Raw genomic sequence first — 16,405 nt, 5'->3', positions numbered from 1 at the left:
ACTCAGATCTTCAAGATCGTAATGTTATGCAAACCTTCATACATCTTTTTACCAAGATCACACAGTAATACTCATGGAACTATTATCAAACTAAATGCAAGCAAAAATAATGATATCATATCACACAACACCCTGTTTTATTGAAGTCCAACCTAATACAGACAGGACCATCACAAGTAGTCTTTCCACAAGCTGTCTCTCAAATGTGCCTTTCAGCAGAAAATGCATTGTAGATCCCCATGGTAACTGTTCCACCAACAAGCCCCACCACAGCACCAGAAACAGCAGAGCCCCCTAACAACAGGGCCACACCAGCACCTCCTAACATCCCTGAAATGGAGGCTCGGTCCACTCGTACCTGGTTTCGGTTGTACCTGGCAGACATAATAAAAGATTTTATTAAAAACTGAACTATGGATGTCAGATTTCCAGCATTTTCATTGGCTCGGCGGGTACAGACCATCAGTGCATATACTTCTGTACCTGATATGGCCAAGGATCGCATCAGCAATAAAGCAAACTCAAAAGATTTCTGTAGCTCTGAGGCAGAAATCAATGCATTAGTCAACAATACTACCCCCAGGAACACCAACGAAACAATCTTATTATTCTTCTCAGGTTTGCTGAATACGAAATGATTATAACCAACTTGGCGCTACATATAGTACCTTGTTAGAAATCTATCACTTCATATCCAGCACGCCCTCTTAGAATAATAATTATTGTTAAATATTATTTAGCTATTATTAACCGAGCAGGAGGTCTGTATGGGAGAATCTTGACCGAGGTGGTGAGTACAGACCGAACGCAGTGAGGTCTGTACACACGACCGAGGTCAGTTAATAAGATGTTTATTATATGGCAAACAAGAACAATTTAATTTGTTTAATGTAACTGGTTTGTACTAACTGACATTTTGCTTGCGAACGGCGATGAGTGGCGATGAGCTGAACTTAATTCTGTCAAAGTTTGCTCGTCATCCTCTCTTTTGTCATCATGCTGTTTGGCACTTCCATAAATAAATATTGCTAGAAGAGAATATTCAATGTTTTTACATTTTAGTTTGCATCTGATCACCGCAAAACATTGCCGGTCTAGATGCAGGTCTAGATGGGAAAATCTAGACCGCGGTCAATTTCGTTTTTACCCAATCAAATTCGTGAATTTTGTAGTTCCCAGTCCTCGTGAGACAGAACCATATAACAATTTAGGATATTAACCTTTCACCCAGTTAGCCAAAATTCCATTTCAAAATGCTTGCAACTTTTAAGGCCAAAGTCAAAGGAGAGTCAAGGATTATCATTTTCATTATAGTCTTATGATACAATAAAAATTAAACACAGCTTTCACCCTATACCTCAGTCTGTAGGCACGGTCAATGAAGCCATCCTCGTCGATTCCATCACCACTTGTGGCTCGTCCATAAGTCATAAGAGATCCCAGTGGAATGCCAATAATTGCACCATTTCTACCATAACGAAGAGCTGTTTCAGTGACTGCCTTTAATGTACGAGGCCCTGCTGCAAGACGAACGGCTGGAGCTATCACAATCATTCCCAACAACGCCCCTGCTTGGATGGTCTTGAAAGTAACATGTGAATAGAGCTCCACCCTTGGGTACTTTATATTTCCCATTTCTTCATCAGTAAGCTTTTGTCCCAATATGTTACGAAACCAGCAAAACTGGTGGCTCATTGTGATGTAGCACTGTTGTTTTTTCTTACTATAAACCTTAAAAATTAAGAAAAATGTACCGGTACTTTATGTAACTCCGTGGTCTTATTCAGACCGAACATAAAAGCATTGATCATCTTTCATGCAACAACAATAATGTTAGTCGGGTTCATACTTGGGATGTAAGAAGGCTTTAAGTATACCAGAGTTCTACTTTAAAATGTAAATGACGTTAATTTGCAACCTCAGAAACGAGTTATGTTCAGAGAAGCCCAAGTATGATCTAAAGTCTAGTTTTATCACCCTCGAATGCGAGTACTTGAGCAGATCAAAACACGAGTAAGTCTCAAGTTGGCCTGAGTTTCTGTTGCACTTATGGCCTACTTGGGCCCCAGTATGAGCTCGCCTATTGAAAATTTGTAAACAAATATCATTAAAAGTCACGCATTAAGAACACATTTCTTATGAAACGCCTTCATGTACTACAGCATTTTCTAACAGAGGTTTGCTTAAATATAGGCTGAAGCTTTAGATTTTAGAGTATTAATTATAAAATGTCAGGTGAAATTGGGTTTTGGAATACAATTAAGTTTCACTGAAGCATGCGTCATTTGAGCGACAGCAGTTCGAGATCGTGCAGTTTATCCGTTGCTTCTAAAGCTAATTTCATTTCAAATTTACCGTTTATGCTGAATGATATTTTCTTTTTGGTTTCACCTCGTGGCACACGCACAACATTTAAAATACCGTGCAGCCCTGAGCACGAAGGCCTACGGTACGAGTTTCTATTGAAAAGCTTCTACACCTTTTAAGTACAATGCTATTAACTTTGTTACAACCTACAGTAACGCTGGCTGCTTACCTGAGGAAGATTTGAGAGGCTTTACTTAAGCAAAAATTAAGCTCCAACCCGACAAAAGAGCAAATGAGCCGCAGAGCGGATGTGTCGAAAAGTAGGACGAGGACGCGTGGACAGGGGACGTGGGGACGTGGGGACGTGGGGACTCGGGGACGTGTGGACGTTTCAGAAATGGGAGAACATCCCCAAGAAAGTTGAATTGTTATTTTGCAAAAAAATGATCAACTATATATGCTATTCAAGTACCAGCTAAATACACAGCGAAATTCAAAAATTGGATTCTCGAAAAGTCAATCTCGCCACCCGTCACAGAGCTCGACTGTGAAACAAAGCTGAAGACCTAATGGCCCAAGGCTGACACTGCAGCTGAAATTTCACCTTGCAGCGTTTGTTGTTGTTGTTGTTGTACCCTTGTGTAACTTGACCCTTGTGACTTCTTCTCTGTAACTGAAGTTTAAATACTGTGCCAATGTCCTTGTTGGCGGCATCATAGTTTTGACTGCATCTTTTTTGGCGCTTGTTCAATTTGTTACCTTTGATGAAAAATTATGGTTGTCACCGTTGATATTGTCAAAAATGTTCGTCATCACAGGGCCATAAGCCCCCCCCCCCCCCCGGGGAGGGGGGAGGGGGAAGGGAGTACTGCCATATATGAGCTATATACACTGTATATAGGTATGTGCCGCTGCGAAGGGTATGGTTTTTAAGCAGTTTACTCTAGGATAGGGTACATGAATCAGAGCGTTTTTGTCTAGAATAGTGTATAATTTTTCACGGAACTGAAAATTTGGTTGAGGATTTTATCTAGACTAAGGAAACCAGAAAAGGACTGAACGAACTGAACAAGTATAAATAATTCCTTTTTTCGGAGAGAAACGATTGTGGTATAGGTTTTGTTTTGGCTAAACTGTTCTAGTGACTTCTGCAGTTTCTGAAAAACAGCCACTCTAGGATAGGGAGGATTTGGGGCTTATGTCAGCGGTATATGGGATACTACCCTGTGTATAAGTACACATTTTGTACCATGAATCTTGCTGCCTACTATTGTTATTGCGCATACATACTGCGGATCTCGAGATACTCGGATTTCCTAAGGGTGGTGCTTATTAATACAGGGACGGAGAAAGCAGATCTTAGCAAGTGCTCTTGGTATCCAAAAGGAAAACTGGGGGTAACCACACATTTTTCACAGATAATGCCGTGCATGCGGAACCCGCGCCCGCAGTGCGCGCGGCATTCAAAACTGTGTTATCCTGTCAATCATTTCCCTTTCACTGGAAACGGTGCATTTCTGTGCGTTGGCGATCTACCTGTCGAAAGGACACCATCAAAGTCTTTTGCACAGGTAAATACATTATCAATACAGTTTTAACGTCTTCTTACACTTTATTCCGAAATACTACACTGAATTCGTCTTAAATTAAGAAAAAGCGCAAATGACAGCCAACGCACAACAGCTGACGTTCGAATCGCCGCTTTCTGGCAACCCAGTTTTCGCACCGATGTTTGTTCACAAAAGGTTGCCACAAAATCTTTTCAATGGTTTTCTGGCCCTTTAATTGCGAACAATTGACGAGACGTCGGATAGCACAGTTTTTCCCGGTCGTTGAATTCTGATTGGTCAACTTAAATTTCAGTAGCTCTCGTCGTATGTGAGGTGAGGCTTCACTTTGGAAAAGAACGCCGTACATTGCGTTGTACTGTTAAAGCTTTTTCAAATATTGTTGATTAATTATCTTCGAAAAATGCGTGGTTACCCCCAATTTTCTTTTTGGATTTCAATAACACTAATTAAAACCTGCTTTTCCCGCATATTCAGTAAAACGCGCAAAAATACCTATGAATTAGTAGGCATCGTCCTTAACTGCAAAACTTAATGTTGAAACTGTACAACAAAGCACTGTGCGCTGAGGACAATATCTCCATTTCTTGTCCTTTTAAACTCTGCAAATGTCGAGCAACCTTATCAGACTTGCAGATACAGTAAATTCTTAAAATCTTGAAATTAGATATCAAAAATAAATTGATGTACAACGTTAACCAAATTTTGGGAATTGGGTAAAAACTCGATTCTGTCATTTGGGATTGCACAAGCTAAATTATAAACGGGGTCGAAGGTGCTGCCAGCCGCCGCAGGGTCGAGAAGAAAAAAGCAAACAAACAAACAAAAATAAAGGGATGGATCTCTTTCTTAAATTAATTAAACTATGTAAAAAAGCGAACCACATTGGAATGAGGTTTCGATACAGTTGCGGAGCCTACACAATCAGGGACTAAAGGCGCTGTTACGCTGCAACGTTTCGTGCAATTTGGCAACGCCATTGCAAAACAAGTTGCACGAAACACCACCCAATGTAATATACCTTGCACCGGCTAAAAACGTTGCGACAACTTGCAGAACCCTTTTTCGGATAGCAGAATAGACCATTTCCGAGTTCATGTCTGCCTTCTCTTCAAAGCGAGTCCAAGTTGCTGTAAAAATTAATTTTCGTTCATACGTAAAGTAGATCTAATTATCATCACAAAAACGTTGCACTTAGATTCGCTTTGAAGAGAAGGCAGACATGAACTCGGAAATGGCTTATTGAGTTCACAAGACTTAATTCAAGGCAACGTTGCAACGAATTGTCATAATGAACTCCTTTGATGACATCCATTTTTTTAGACGCATTTCTTTTTTACAATGATCCTCAAATAAATTTAACAACATAGAGTATTCAAACGTTAGTCGAAACTGTTGTAGGGTATTTTCCACATAAGCCCCATGAGTCAACCTTTGCGCCTATCCTTCTATTTTTAGAACGTTCTATCTTGGATATATTTTTAACTTATTTTCAGGGTCATAGTTGGCACCCATTGTCGACTGATATAACTTTTTGCTTACGTCATAAGAATGAAAGACCGCAACGTACCACGGGATGGTCTTAAAAACCGTGGCTTTTGTGCTATCTTTTCATATTACATCTCGCTGGCGTATGATTGGTCAAAATATGTCAGTTGACCTAATGAACCTCAAGCACTTTGATCGGCGATGCGTAATACGTTTGTCGCTCCAAAAGAGAAGCCATTTGAATGGCTTTAGCTGAGTCGGAGTTAAGAGAAACGTTCGATGCCGTCACGAAAAGAAATTTTTGTTTGTCCTCTGTTGATTGTCCTTTTCAGTTCTCTGTAATTTAAGTTTCTTTTCACTCTCTGTTTTAACACACAGTCTCCATTCATGACAACGAGGGCACGAGGTGATAAAATATCAAGTAAAACGAGGCTCCAACAATTCCTAACATTCCAAAGACCACTGCCGTTAAACTCAAGTATCTTGCGTTTCTAGATCTCCAGGCTGCTCCCTCCCGATTGCCGTCATCATATGCTTTGTCAACCTGTTTAAAATTGAAACCATGGCAACTTATTACGGTACACGATATTTTTCAAAGCAGACTCAGGTACATGATTCAGTAATGGTGACTTCGAGCGAGGGACCGCAAAACCAGGAGTTCATCAAGGAAAGTCTCCCACAGTTGGCCTTCCAGAGTAAATTTATTTATAGAACGCCTTCCTTGGGAGATTCAGCACGCTCACTGATGTAAAAGCCAATAGGCCACTTTGGAAAATACCATAATACTTTTTGTCTGTCCACCCATATTTTGCATAAGCATCCATAAGCATTGTTTTTGTTTTGTCTTGGGACCATTGTAAGTCCCAAGAGAAACTGGGAACAATGTTTATGCAAAATTTGGGGGAACAAACAAAGAGTATTATGGTAGTTTCCGAAGTGACCTATTAAAACAGAGCTATCTCTGTGTCAAGGAAAGTATGATACTTTTCGCGGAAAAACCTGTTCCTAAAAATAAATTTACCCGGGAAAGGGTTGACTCGAGGAATAAATGGAGATAAAGACTCCTGTTGATGAGCTCCTGACAGAACCTAGCGGGGGCCGGGTGCTTGTTTGTTTGTTTGTTATTTATTTGTTTGAGCAGGTTGAAGTTTTGGCAGCTATTCAGCTGATGTGGACCTGCTACAACACCGAGAACGTCATCCCCTACTCTTCTCGAATAGTGTGTGAGTTCTTTAACGTCCCACAGGAAACTAATGAACATGTGAGACGGGGCCTACGGTTTCTAGTCCTTGGACTTGAAAGTCTAACCATTTGCGGATTTAATTACAAAGGCAGCACTTTCTGCTCAGTTATTTAAAAGCCCTGAGTGTTGGTCCGGACGGAGTCGAAATCACGACCTCATGGCAGCCCGGTGCTCAATCAGCTGAGCCACCGATGCCCGGTCCTTTTGCGTCCCAGGGAGAAGACCCTCTTATTATTACGTCCACGCTGACTTTTGACTTAAACTGGGCAAAATTAATTACGGGCACAACTTAAGTATCAATTGGCCTACACAGTCAATTTCTGAGAGCCGTAATATAACTTACTTGCATTGCGCAAATGAAACCAACTACACCAAGCGGAAAGCAACAGCATATCATGCCGGTGATTGCCAAACAAAGATGATTATCTGGCCTTGGAACTAGCTGGCTCCTGTTTTGATGCTGTGTACTGTAACGAGATGGTTTTCTCGCATCATCCTACAAAGGACATTAAAATCAAGAATTCAGAGAGAAGTTAAAAGATCGCATCCACATTTTTTATGTCTTTAGGCAAGGATTTTATGAAAATAGTATCTTTTTATAGAAACTCGCCTCGATGTTACAGGATAATACCGAGAAAACACAACTATGAAACTTCAAAGGGAAACTCCCAACGGCAGACTGAACGCAAGGCACCCTGGGATGTCCAATAACCCTGTTTCCGATCCGTAACAATTTCCGGTCTAATACACTACAGATAGATTCACAATCATTTTTCTGGCCTGGATAGTTCAAAATTAAGTGGATAAATTAATATCCAGTCGATAAGCTATCTCAAAACGTATTGTCTGGGTTATCCGCTGAACAGTGAGCGATTTATCCATCGGGTACAACAATGAGGTGCACCCTTGGAACATTATGAGCTTTCAGGCTGGTCAATCAGGATGTAACTTAGAGTGCTCTATATTTTTTCATGAAATGTATCTGGGTCCAGTTGCATCAAAACCTGATTAAGGTAATCCTGGATTACGGGAAACTTAAATTGCAGGCTATTCTATGATGCGCCGATCAAATGGAAACTTCAACATCCCCACCCCCATCCCCGGCAAACCCTGGGCATATGACTCTGTGCCCGCGGAGTGGGAAATTTGACGGGTAAGGCCCTCCCAGGGTTAAGGAATTTGACCTTTTCCTGGGTGAGGAGGGGAAAATTGAATCGGAAGTGTCAGGTTTCAAATGATTTTTTTTTTCCTGGCCCTGAAGTTGCTAACAGCTATAAGCACGTGTTTGGACGAGATGGGAGAGTTTAAAGTGGGTTGGGGGAGGGGGGGGGGGGGGGAATGTTGAAGGGTCGAGTTGATCAAAGGTCTTCATGAGACTTTTGGGCTGGGCTTTAGCTTTACTTCAGTGTAAAATCACAAGATTGGGGCCTTATGACACAATTTTTGGATACTCTGAATCACACCCATAGCGCCGTGAGATTCACTATGGAGGTAGAGAAAAATGAGATGCTCCCTTTCCTTGGGGTGCAGTTTTTAAATCGCGCACCATGTGTTGAAACAAAGCTTTACGTTAAGCCGACAAACACTGCGCTACTCCTGCACTATCATAGCCATGTGGACAGCGGCTACAAGCATGGCTTGCTCGTCACTATGCTTGATCGTGCGCACCAGCTATCATCATCTTGGGCGCATTTTTCAGCAGACTGTGAACGTCGGAGAGAAGTTTTCCGTAAGCTGAGGTATCCGAATACCTTATTGATTCCGTCATCAACAGGTTTATCACGTCCAGAGTCGCAGTGGACCAGCCTAAACAGCATGCCGATGACGCCATCCGGATAGTTATCTCCTATAAAGATCAGGATGCTGCAGTGTCTGTCAAACGACAACTTAGAGATCTTAGCAGCAAGGTGCAAAAGACCATTCAACCCGTGTTTACTAGCCGCAAGCTTAAACAAGATCTAAGTTTGCGTGAGCCCAAGCCTAACATCGTAACCCAGCAATGCGTTGTTTATTTATTCAAGTGTGACCTGTGCGATGCAGGTTATGTCGGGTACACAAAGGGCCACCTTCACACGCGCGTTGAGGGACACCCTCATAAGGCGTCATCTATTTACAGGCATTATTGCAAAGAACATAACACTGCGTTCCGAACAATTTCTTAGCACGCTTCAATGTAATCAAGAAATGCACGAACAAATTTGACTGCCTTGTTAATAAAATGCTGTGTATTCAATATCTTCGTGCTAAAGTATTCATGTAATTAGCTTGGCACCCCTTTATTGAAAATTCGTTTCAACTTAGCCTTTTCACAAACCGCATTTTATCTTTGTAACCTTGATAATACCACAAGATGCGTTATATGTCACTTATATTTCTTGTTTCACGACAAATCATAAAAATGGGAAACATTTCCAAGGGAAGGTATATATGTAATCGTGACTGACTGACCTTTACTGCAGGTACTGCAGGTAGGATAGTAACGCGAACTTCACACTGGGAATCATCGTCTGTTGGCCAAGTCACTAAATCCAGTTCCGCGGTGGATCCTGGTAGAGAGGTAGCCCGGTCTTCTTCTTTGATGTTCTTTTCGTCACATGACGACGTCAGTGATGTTTTAGAGCGGACTTGTGGAGGATCGAGCTTTTTTAGTTCGAAAGTTCCATTGCGCAGTGCTTAAAGTTAAAAAAATCATCGTCAATTAATAACCTAACAAGGCCAAAAAAAATCATCGCAGAAAATGCTTGATCGAGATGTTTAATAGACATTTAAGTACGATAAAAGTGCAGAGATGAAATAAAAGGGAACGCTGGTAACCAAAAACCAAAACTAAGGCCATCGAAAAGTCAGGCGTTGAGAAATCAGTACAGGTCTCTACTAGAAAATTTGCATTTACCGGTACATCAGATTTTTTTTTTAATAAAAAAACGTATTATCGTGACTAGCTGTTTACAAAATACATTACACAAGTTACTTACACTACTAACATTACCAATTACCAATACTTATTACAATGTTAATAATTATTTATTTACACGCAAACAAAAAAGGCCAAACAGCCGCGCAACTGCTGATGGCATGTATGATTCTTAGTATTGATTATAAAAACTTAATATAAATATAAGCGTGTACGTTTACAATTAAGTACGTTCTAACACCTTAAACAGTTACTTTTACAACACAACACAAACTTATTGTTCTTAGTATAAATGTATTTTTCTGTTTGGTATTTGATCTTAAGCTTAGATTTGAAACCTTCAATACACGGAAGTAAACGTTTCCTTCTGCAGTTCCACAGATAAAGTTTACCAATTAATATTAAATAGTTAAGTAAGGGACATGACGATGAATTTATGCTACCAATTATGATATCCTGTAAATTAAGGACTTTGTTTTGTTTTGTTATTGAAAAGGCGTATTGCTCGCAATCTTTCCAGAATATATTCGAGTGCGGACAATGGAAGAGAAAGTGGTGTAATGTTTCAGGTTCTGTGTTACAAAAAGTGCATTTATCTTGCTCAGTATAGCCAACTTTATATAATTTTGTGTTTGTATAAAGTATCGAATTTAAGACCTTGTACTGGAAGACCTGAACATAACTAAAGGTTCAAGAGCCACTGTATGGGAGTGTAATCAAGTTCAAAGTCATCTTCGGATAATTTAAATTCTTGTTTCAGTTTATTTGCATTGTTTGGAAGTTGGGCTTTATCGCTAATAATCAAGCAATAATAACCTTTTGATTTGTTTTTCATTAATTATGTCAAAAATATTTCCATTATGCTTGAAGGAAGACACACCTTTAGTGGGGCCACAAATCTTCTTTAAACTGAGAGGCATCGCATGTCTAAGTCCAATCCACGTAAGTACATTAACTTTTTTTAGTTTCTTATTTATTACATTGTAGGATTCGATGTTGCTAAGGTTAAATAAAAAATCACTGACAGAATATATTCCGAAATCGAAGAATGTCTTATAAAAAACTGGTTTTCCATTTATTTTTGTATCCTTATTATTCCAGATCACGGAACACCAGTCTTTCTTGTCTGCAAAATCATTGCGGAATTGTGACCACCACTGTAACAGTTCTCAGTAAAAAAGTGATGTTATAGAGAGGTTTTCGATGTTATAATTGCAACTGAAAATTAGAGGGCCTCCTAAGAGGAACATTAAATAGGTTTTCCATGTGGCTCTATTATTACTGAAGATTCCGACGCTTTAACCAGGCGAGTCTTAAATCTTTAATCAAGCTATCTATATCTATCATTTTTACACCACCTGCTTCGTAATTATTGATGGCGGACTGCAGCCTCGTCACCTTGTCTTTTCCATTCCATAAAAAGTTATAAATTATATGATTCACTTTCTTGATAACATGGGAAGGGGTTGGTAGTAATGATGACGTGTAGACCAATTTAAAAATCAGCTGGGATTTAATTATAGCTACTTTCCCATAAACAGAGAGCCCTCTAGAACACCAAATATTGGTAAGCTTCTTCATAGTATCAATTTTATCTTGGAAGTTCTTTTCATAGAGTAGCCTCTGATCATAAGTGAAGGAAACGCCTAAGGCTTTAATTGGTTCACTTGGCCATTTTATTCCAAGCGGTTTTATGCCGTTTCCTTTAAGCGTACCAATCCAAAAGCCTTCAGTTTTTGAGTTGTTAATCTCTAGGCCGCTCAGCGATTTAAAAAACTCAAGCTGCTGAAATAAATATTGAGCCAAATTTAGATCCGAAAGAACTGCCGTTGTATCATCCGCATATTGGAGAAGTTTAGTTTCCTCCTGTTCAATTTTTATTCCTTTAATGTCTTTATTTTCGCAAATAGCAATTGCTAACGTCTCAATTACAAGAAGAAAAAGATATGGGGAGAGCGGGTCTCCTTGTCTGACACCCCGCTCCAGCCTAAAGTAATCCGAAGCTGATCCATTATTAATCACGCAGCTCTCAATATTTGTGTAGAATATTTTCACATAATGTATAAAGTCCGAACCAAAATTGAATGCTTCAAGACATTTGAAGAGATAATTCCAGTCTAAAGTGTCAAAAGCTTTTTTAAAGTCAATAAAAATCAGAATGCCGGGAATGTTTTCGCTATTTGTAAATTCCATTATATCAAAAATAGACCTCACTGTCTCTCCAATAAAGCGATCATTCGAATTGCCCATTAAAACAAACCCCAAGGATTTGAGTTCGGTAGGAAATCCAAGTTTGCGTCCGTCTACCGTAGTTAATTCCTGATGGACACGGGTAGTAACTGGATAGGTGACAATTTGAAGGTACCCATATTGTCTCCTTGGGGATTCAGTCTATTTTTTTAGAACATAGTGGTCATGGCCCACGCCTTTCTCCTCTATGACTGCACGATGTATGTGGGCAGGAGCCTACACCTTCAATTCTAGGTTCATGTAATGGCATTTGCACATATCAAGCTTTTTTTTTAGACGAGTTCTCAAATACGATTTGGTTTGCGCTTGTGACCATTCTCAATCCCATGGGTATTCTTTCTCAGGCAACACTTGTGACTAGATTGGAAAGGTCTGGTTTCTCAGTTTAATCAATCTAAAAATAACTCGCGGTCTTTAAAAACGCCGTCCCACAAATACAATAAAGTTGTATGCTCCTAGTCATTACTTTGTCGAACTTCATCCTTTGAAGTTCATTCCCCGATACCGCCCGCCTGCCCACGTACCCGCCCTACACTCGGCGAAGAAAAGCCCTGGGAACCAACCTCGTTCCCAGGACCTCTCCCTCGGCCCTAGCCCAGAAGCTAAGGGAGAGTTCCTGGGAATGAGGTTGCCTGGGAACGAGATCGCGATACCACAAGAAGGGTTTTTACCACTTCCTTTTACCGATCGGGAGAACCCCTGAGCTCAGCCCCTTCCCTGGCCATATGCCAAGTCCAATTAAGCACAACTTGTCGCTCTTCACAACTCACAATCAGATACTGTTTCCCAGGCCTTGATGTCCGTAGATCGTTTCCGCTCCTGGTTATCAACTGGCATAGGTCCAACTGAAAAGAAAAAGAAGACACTTCGATGTTAGACATAAAAACAGCACAACAGAAGAATTACTAGAGAAGGAGGAAAGGAAATGGCCATGGTTGTATGTTATTGATTAATAACAGGAGCCCATAATCAGTAGCCCACAACTCCAATGCTAGGTCTTTGTAAAGATATTTTGACAGATCAAGCTATTTTTAGATGAATTCTTAAATAAGATTTAGCTCCACGCTCGACCATTCTCAATATCCTCTCTTGCCATTCTCCGTGATCTCAATCTGAAAATAAAATAAATTTCTTCTGCAAGATTTGTGGTTAGCTGGAAAGGTCTGGTTTCTTAGGAAAATTAATCTAAAAATAACTCGGTCTATAAAAATGCCGTTCCACAAATACAATGAAGTTGTACGCTCCTAGTCATGGGCTCCTGTTAATGATAATAATAATAATAATAATAATAATAATAATAATAATAATAATATTATTATTATTATTATTATTATTATTATTATTATTATTATAAATGTGCCGATCCCTCATTCAACACAGACTAACAGTGAGAATGGCTCACAGAAAACATGAGCACACAACGGTTGATTCAAATTTTCCTTTTTAGCTTAAACAATGTTCATCCTCAATCAGTTCCAGAATAGCGCGGATAGAATATAAAGTTCAACGAAGTTGAACCATCAATAACTGGAGCTCAGGTAGGCGTTTTTTTCTGTGAGTTCTTTGTTGTAGTTCTTAAGGTCACTGGTGACCCCAAGAAAGAAAGGATAGAACATATATAAGTAGTGTCAAGATAGAAAGTCTCACCTCCATTTGGTTCCATTCCAGTTTAATTCACCAACCTTAAACCCCTGGAGCCAGCTCAGGCAGACAAGTTCCTAAAATATAAGCAGTTTATTATGATATGTGGCAGGTCTGAATGCCAAAGGAAACTAACCATGTCGGAAAGCATGACTAGACGACTTGCTTCATCTCTACTTTTCTCTTTTTTCCTCTCTCCTCTTCCCCTTTATCCTATTCTTTGTTTGTTCCTCTCAAAGTTTAAGCTTCATTCAATTTCTGTGGAGGGCGTCTGATGCTTTGAAATGGAACTGTCACATTGACTCCATTAATAAAATTAAAAAGCGCTGCCATAGTTTATCTCTCAAGTTTAACTCTCTGTCGTGGGTATTCGTGAGCTTGTTTTCAGTTTTTCCGGCTGCACTTGGCTGTGCGCTATTATGGTGTATGGGTATCTCGTCTTTCATAAGAAATTCCCGAGTACCTCTTTAACTAGCATGAAGGAGAGGCATTGGTTGAGTCAAGCCTAACATAAAGTCTCACAGATAGTCGACTGAAACTAGTAGATAAATTACTAAAGGAAGTTGTTCTAATCGAAAAGAGAAAACAATATGTTTTCAAGAACATGTCGTAATAGTTTTGTAATCTGTAATGCTCGCGTCGATGTTACTTCCATATTTTTTTAACGACTATTCCTTTTAAATTTTTGTCATATAGAGCTTTATTTTCCGCAGAATGTGTATAGAGAGTGTATACTTTTGTACAAATTAACTCCTAATTATATGGAGCTTACATCAGTTCTTGTACACAGTGATAATCGCCGATAATTCAACTTTGTCTTGTGTAGTCATTATAAATTAACTATCTATATATCTACGAATCTACCAAAACTCAAGTTGCACTTCACTGGATGTATGCCCCCAGCTGTTTCTAAGGCAGCGCGTGAAGTTGTTCAAAACAGAACAACTTTTGAATGACGTTCGCTCTTAGGCGGTCAGATAGGGGCAGTATTGATCATCTTTCGGGAGGTCAATATCGCCTTTATTTTTTTAAGTGCACAATGTAAACAACGTTTCTAAATGAGAATTGAATTCCATTGAAGTTAACTTGTCTGCACTTGCCTTGAGGTTCGTTGCACTTTGTGGTTAAAGATCGCAGCTCCTGTTCCTTGGCAAGACTAGACAAGCTTCGTTAATTAATTAAATACAATTTATATCCGATCGGATGTCAAGTGCGAAGCTCGTGGCGTCTGGTCACGCTCAAATTTTAGTCTTTGCCGCGCGGACAACTAAGTTCGTTGATAAAATTAAAGAGACAAATAAAAAGAATGACTTCTTTACTAAGTCAAATTACTAAACAAATCATGGTTTCATTTTATATTTCTTAACACACCCGTTTTTCACTGACCGGACCATTCGGGAATCCTGACGCATGTCATGGTTTTGTTAGTTGTATTTACTTTTCATTAGGCTCGATAACCACACGATTGCCTTCAAGATCATCAACAAAGAAACCATATCAGTGAAACACCTACGATCCAAATTTACAAGCTGGCTGTGTTATTCCAGTCTTCAAATTTCGAGCTTGTCAGAAGAAAAAGTTAAGGATTACGTCAATGTTGATCTGTGTGAAACTAGGGGCAACTCCCATCTTTCTCGATGTCCTTCACACGTTTAAGGATCAAGTTTTCTTTGCTTCGAGGCAATCTTGATCATTTTACATAGAGTTAACGTTAACTGTGTTCGCGTGACTGCTTCGAAGAGTAACGGCTGTTTACAAGAACTGCGTTCAAACTCTCAAGTTTGTTTATGTTAAAGTGTAACCGACAGTACCTTGATGTCATCTGCGACGGTTGTCTACGTACGGCTCACGCCACTGTGACTTAGTTCTATCGATTGCAACAAATGTCTTCTCCTTTCAACGTAAAGCTGTTTTCAAACCAGTCTTCATTGTCAGATAAGCTCCATTGATCACGCAACATCACGCATCAAGGACTACCATTCATAACTTAAATTCGTGACGTAAGAGTGTGCTCTATTACGCTACTGGCGGCGCGTTAAAAAAATTCGACAAATGAATGCTATCTTGCACGGTTTGAAACCTTCTTTAAAAGTCTTGAAATAAAATCACCTTGCTGTCATTTGCAATGATCGACTGAAAAAAAGTTGGTGTCATTTCAGATTGCACTGTTCCTGATGGCCTGGGACTCAGCTGGCGGGATAACTTATCGCGGGATCATTTAAACACGCGGGATTAAATCGATGGTTTGGCCGCGAGTGGATTTCAAAACTACTCGTCGCAAGCCAGTCGCAGTCCACTCGCGGCCAAGTTTAAATTAATCCCACGGTTAAATATATCCCGTCAGCTACCATGAATACTATTCAAAATCTAACTTCCACTTTTTTGAGCAAAAAAGCTATTTAACAATTAGACCCGTAGCCCGCAAGGGCTACGGGTCAATAGCCCATGAGGCGAAGCCGAATTGGCTATTAACCCGTGGCCCTTGAGGGCGAAGGGTCTAATTGTTTTAGTATCACCCAACTAGTCGGACAGAAGAGGCAATAATAAAGTTAACAAATGCAAGTTGAATAAATATTTATTTGGGAATAAAACGAAAGGAAACGTCACGCTTTTCCCTACTCGAGGACTATTACTAATAGTCGTCTAGTAGCGTAGCCAAGGATTTGCATTAGTCCACTAGTTGGGTGATACTAAAATAGGTTAGCATTGCCTTGTGTGTTTAATTTTTGCATATGGTCTGGATAGCACAAGTGTTACAATTATATCCCTTAAATTCAAAATATTTTTTAAATTAAATTTTTAAAGAGTGATTGTCAGTAAAAATCAAAGAAATCTTGGCCCCGGTCAATAAATTGGTTTCGCTCATACTTTCACAGTTTGAAGGACTAGGTAAGTAACCGAAGGTATGAAAAACGGTCATCCTACCGGAGGCTAGGATTTCACGCTCGCCGGAACTCGAAATTTTACACTTTTAAGCTTCTCGCTACACAGAGG

The 16,405-nt window shown here is 39.8% G+C and overlaps 2 protein-coding genes across 2 annotated transcripts; both read right to left on the bottom strand.

The window, feature by feature from the left end:
* Positions 1–120: 120 nt before the first annotated feature.
* LOC138042499 (uncharacterized) lies at positions 121–2,666 on the bottom strand. The gene is made up of 3 exons (XM_068888405.1): positions 2,537–2,666; positions 1,358–1,731; positions 121–374 (listed from the first exon to the last, which is right to left on the bottom strand). Exons 2-3 carry the CDS (start codon positions 1,693–1,695, stop codon positions 200–202), a joined length of 513 nt encoding a protein of 170 aa, XP_068744506.1. The 5' UTR covers positions 1,696–1,731; positions 2,537–2,666; the 3' UTR covers positions 121–199.
* Positions 2,667–5,158: 2,492 nt separating this feature from the next.
* LOC138040824 (uncharacterized) lies at positions 5,159–15,474 on the bottom strand. The gene is made up of 6 exons (XM_068886492.1): positions 15,223–15,474; positions 13,418–13,488; positions 12,541–12,615; positions 9,055–9,278; positions 6,950–7,102; positions 5,159–5,907 (listed from the first exon to the last, which is right to left on the bottom strand). The coding sequence occupies exons 2-6, from the start codon at positions 13,431–13,433 to the stop codon at positions 5,749–5,751; spliced, it is 627 nt and encodes a 208-aa protein (XP_068742593.1). The 5' UTR covers positions 13,434–13,488; positions 15,223–15,474; the 3' UTR covers positions 5,159–5,748.
* Between the last annotated feature and the right edge of the window lie 931 nt (positions 15,475–16,405).

The sequence above is a fragment of the Montipora capricornis genome, chromosome 3, assembly GCF_036669925.1.
Source record: "Montipora capricornis isolate CH-2021 chromosome 3, ASM3666992v2, whole genome shotgun sequence".
Taxonomy (NCBI): Eukaryota; Metazoa; Cnidaria; class Anthozoa; order Scleractinia; family Acroporidae; genus Montipora; species Montipora capricornis.
This window is presented reverse-complemented; position numbering and strand designations above follow the sequence as displayed.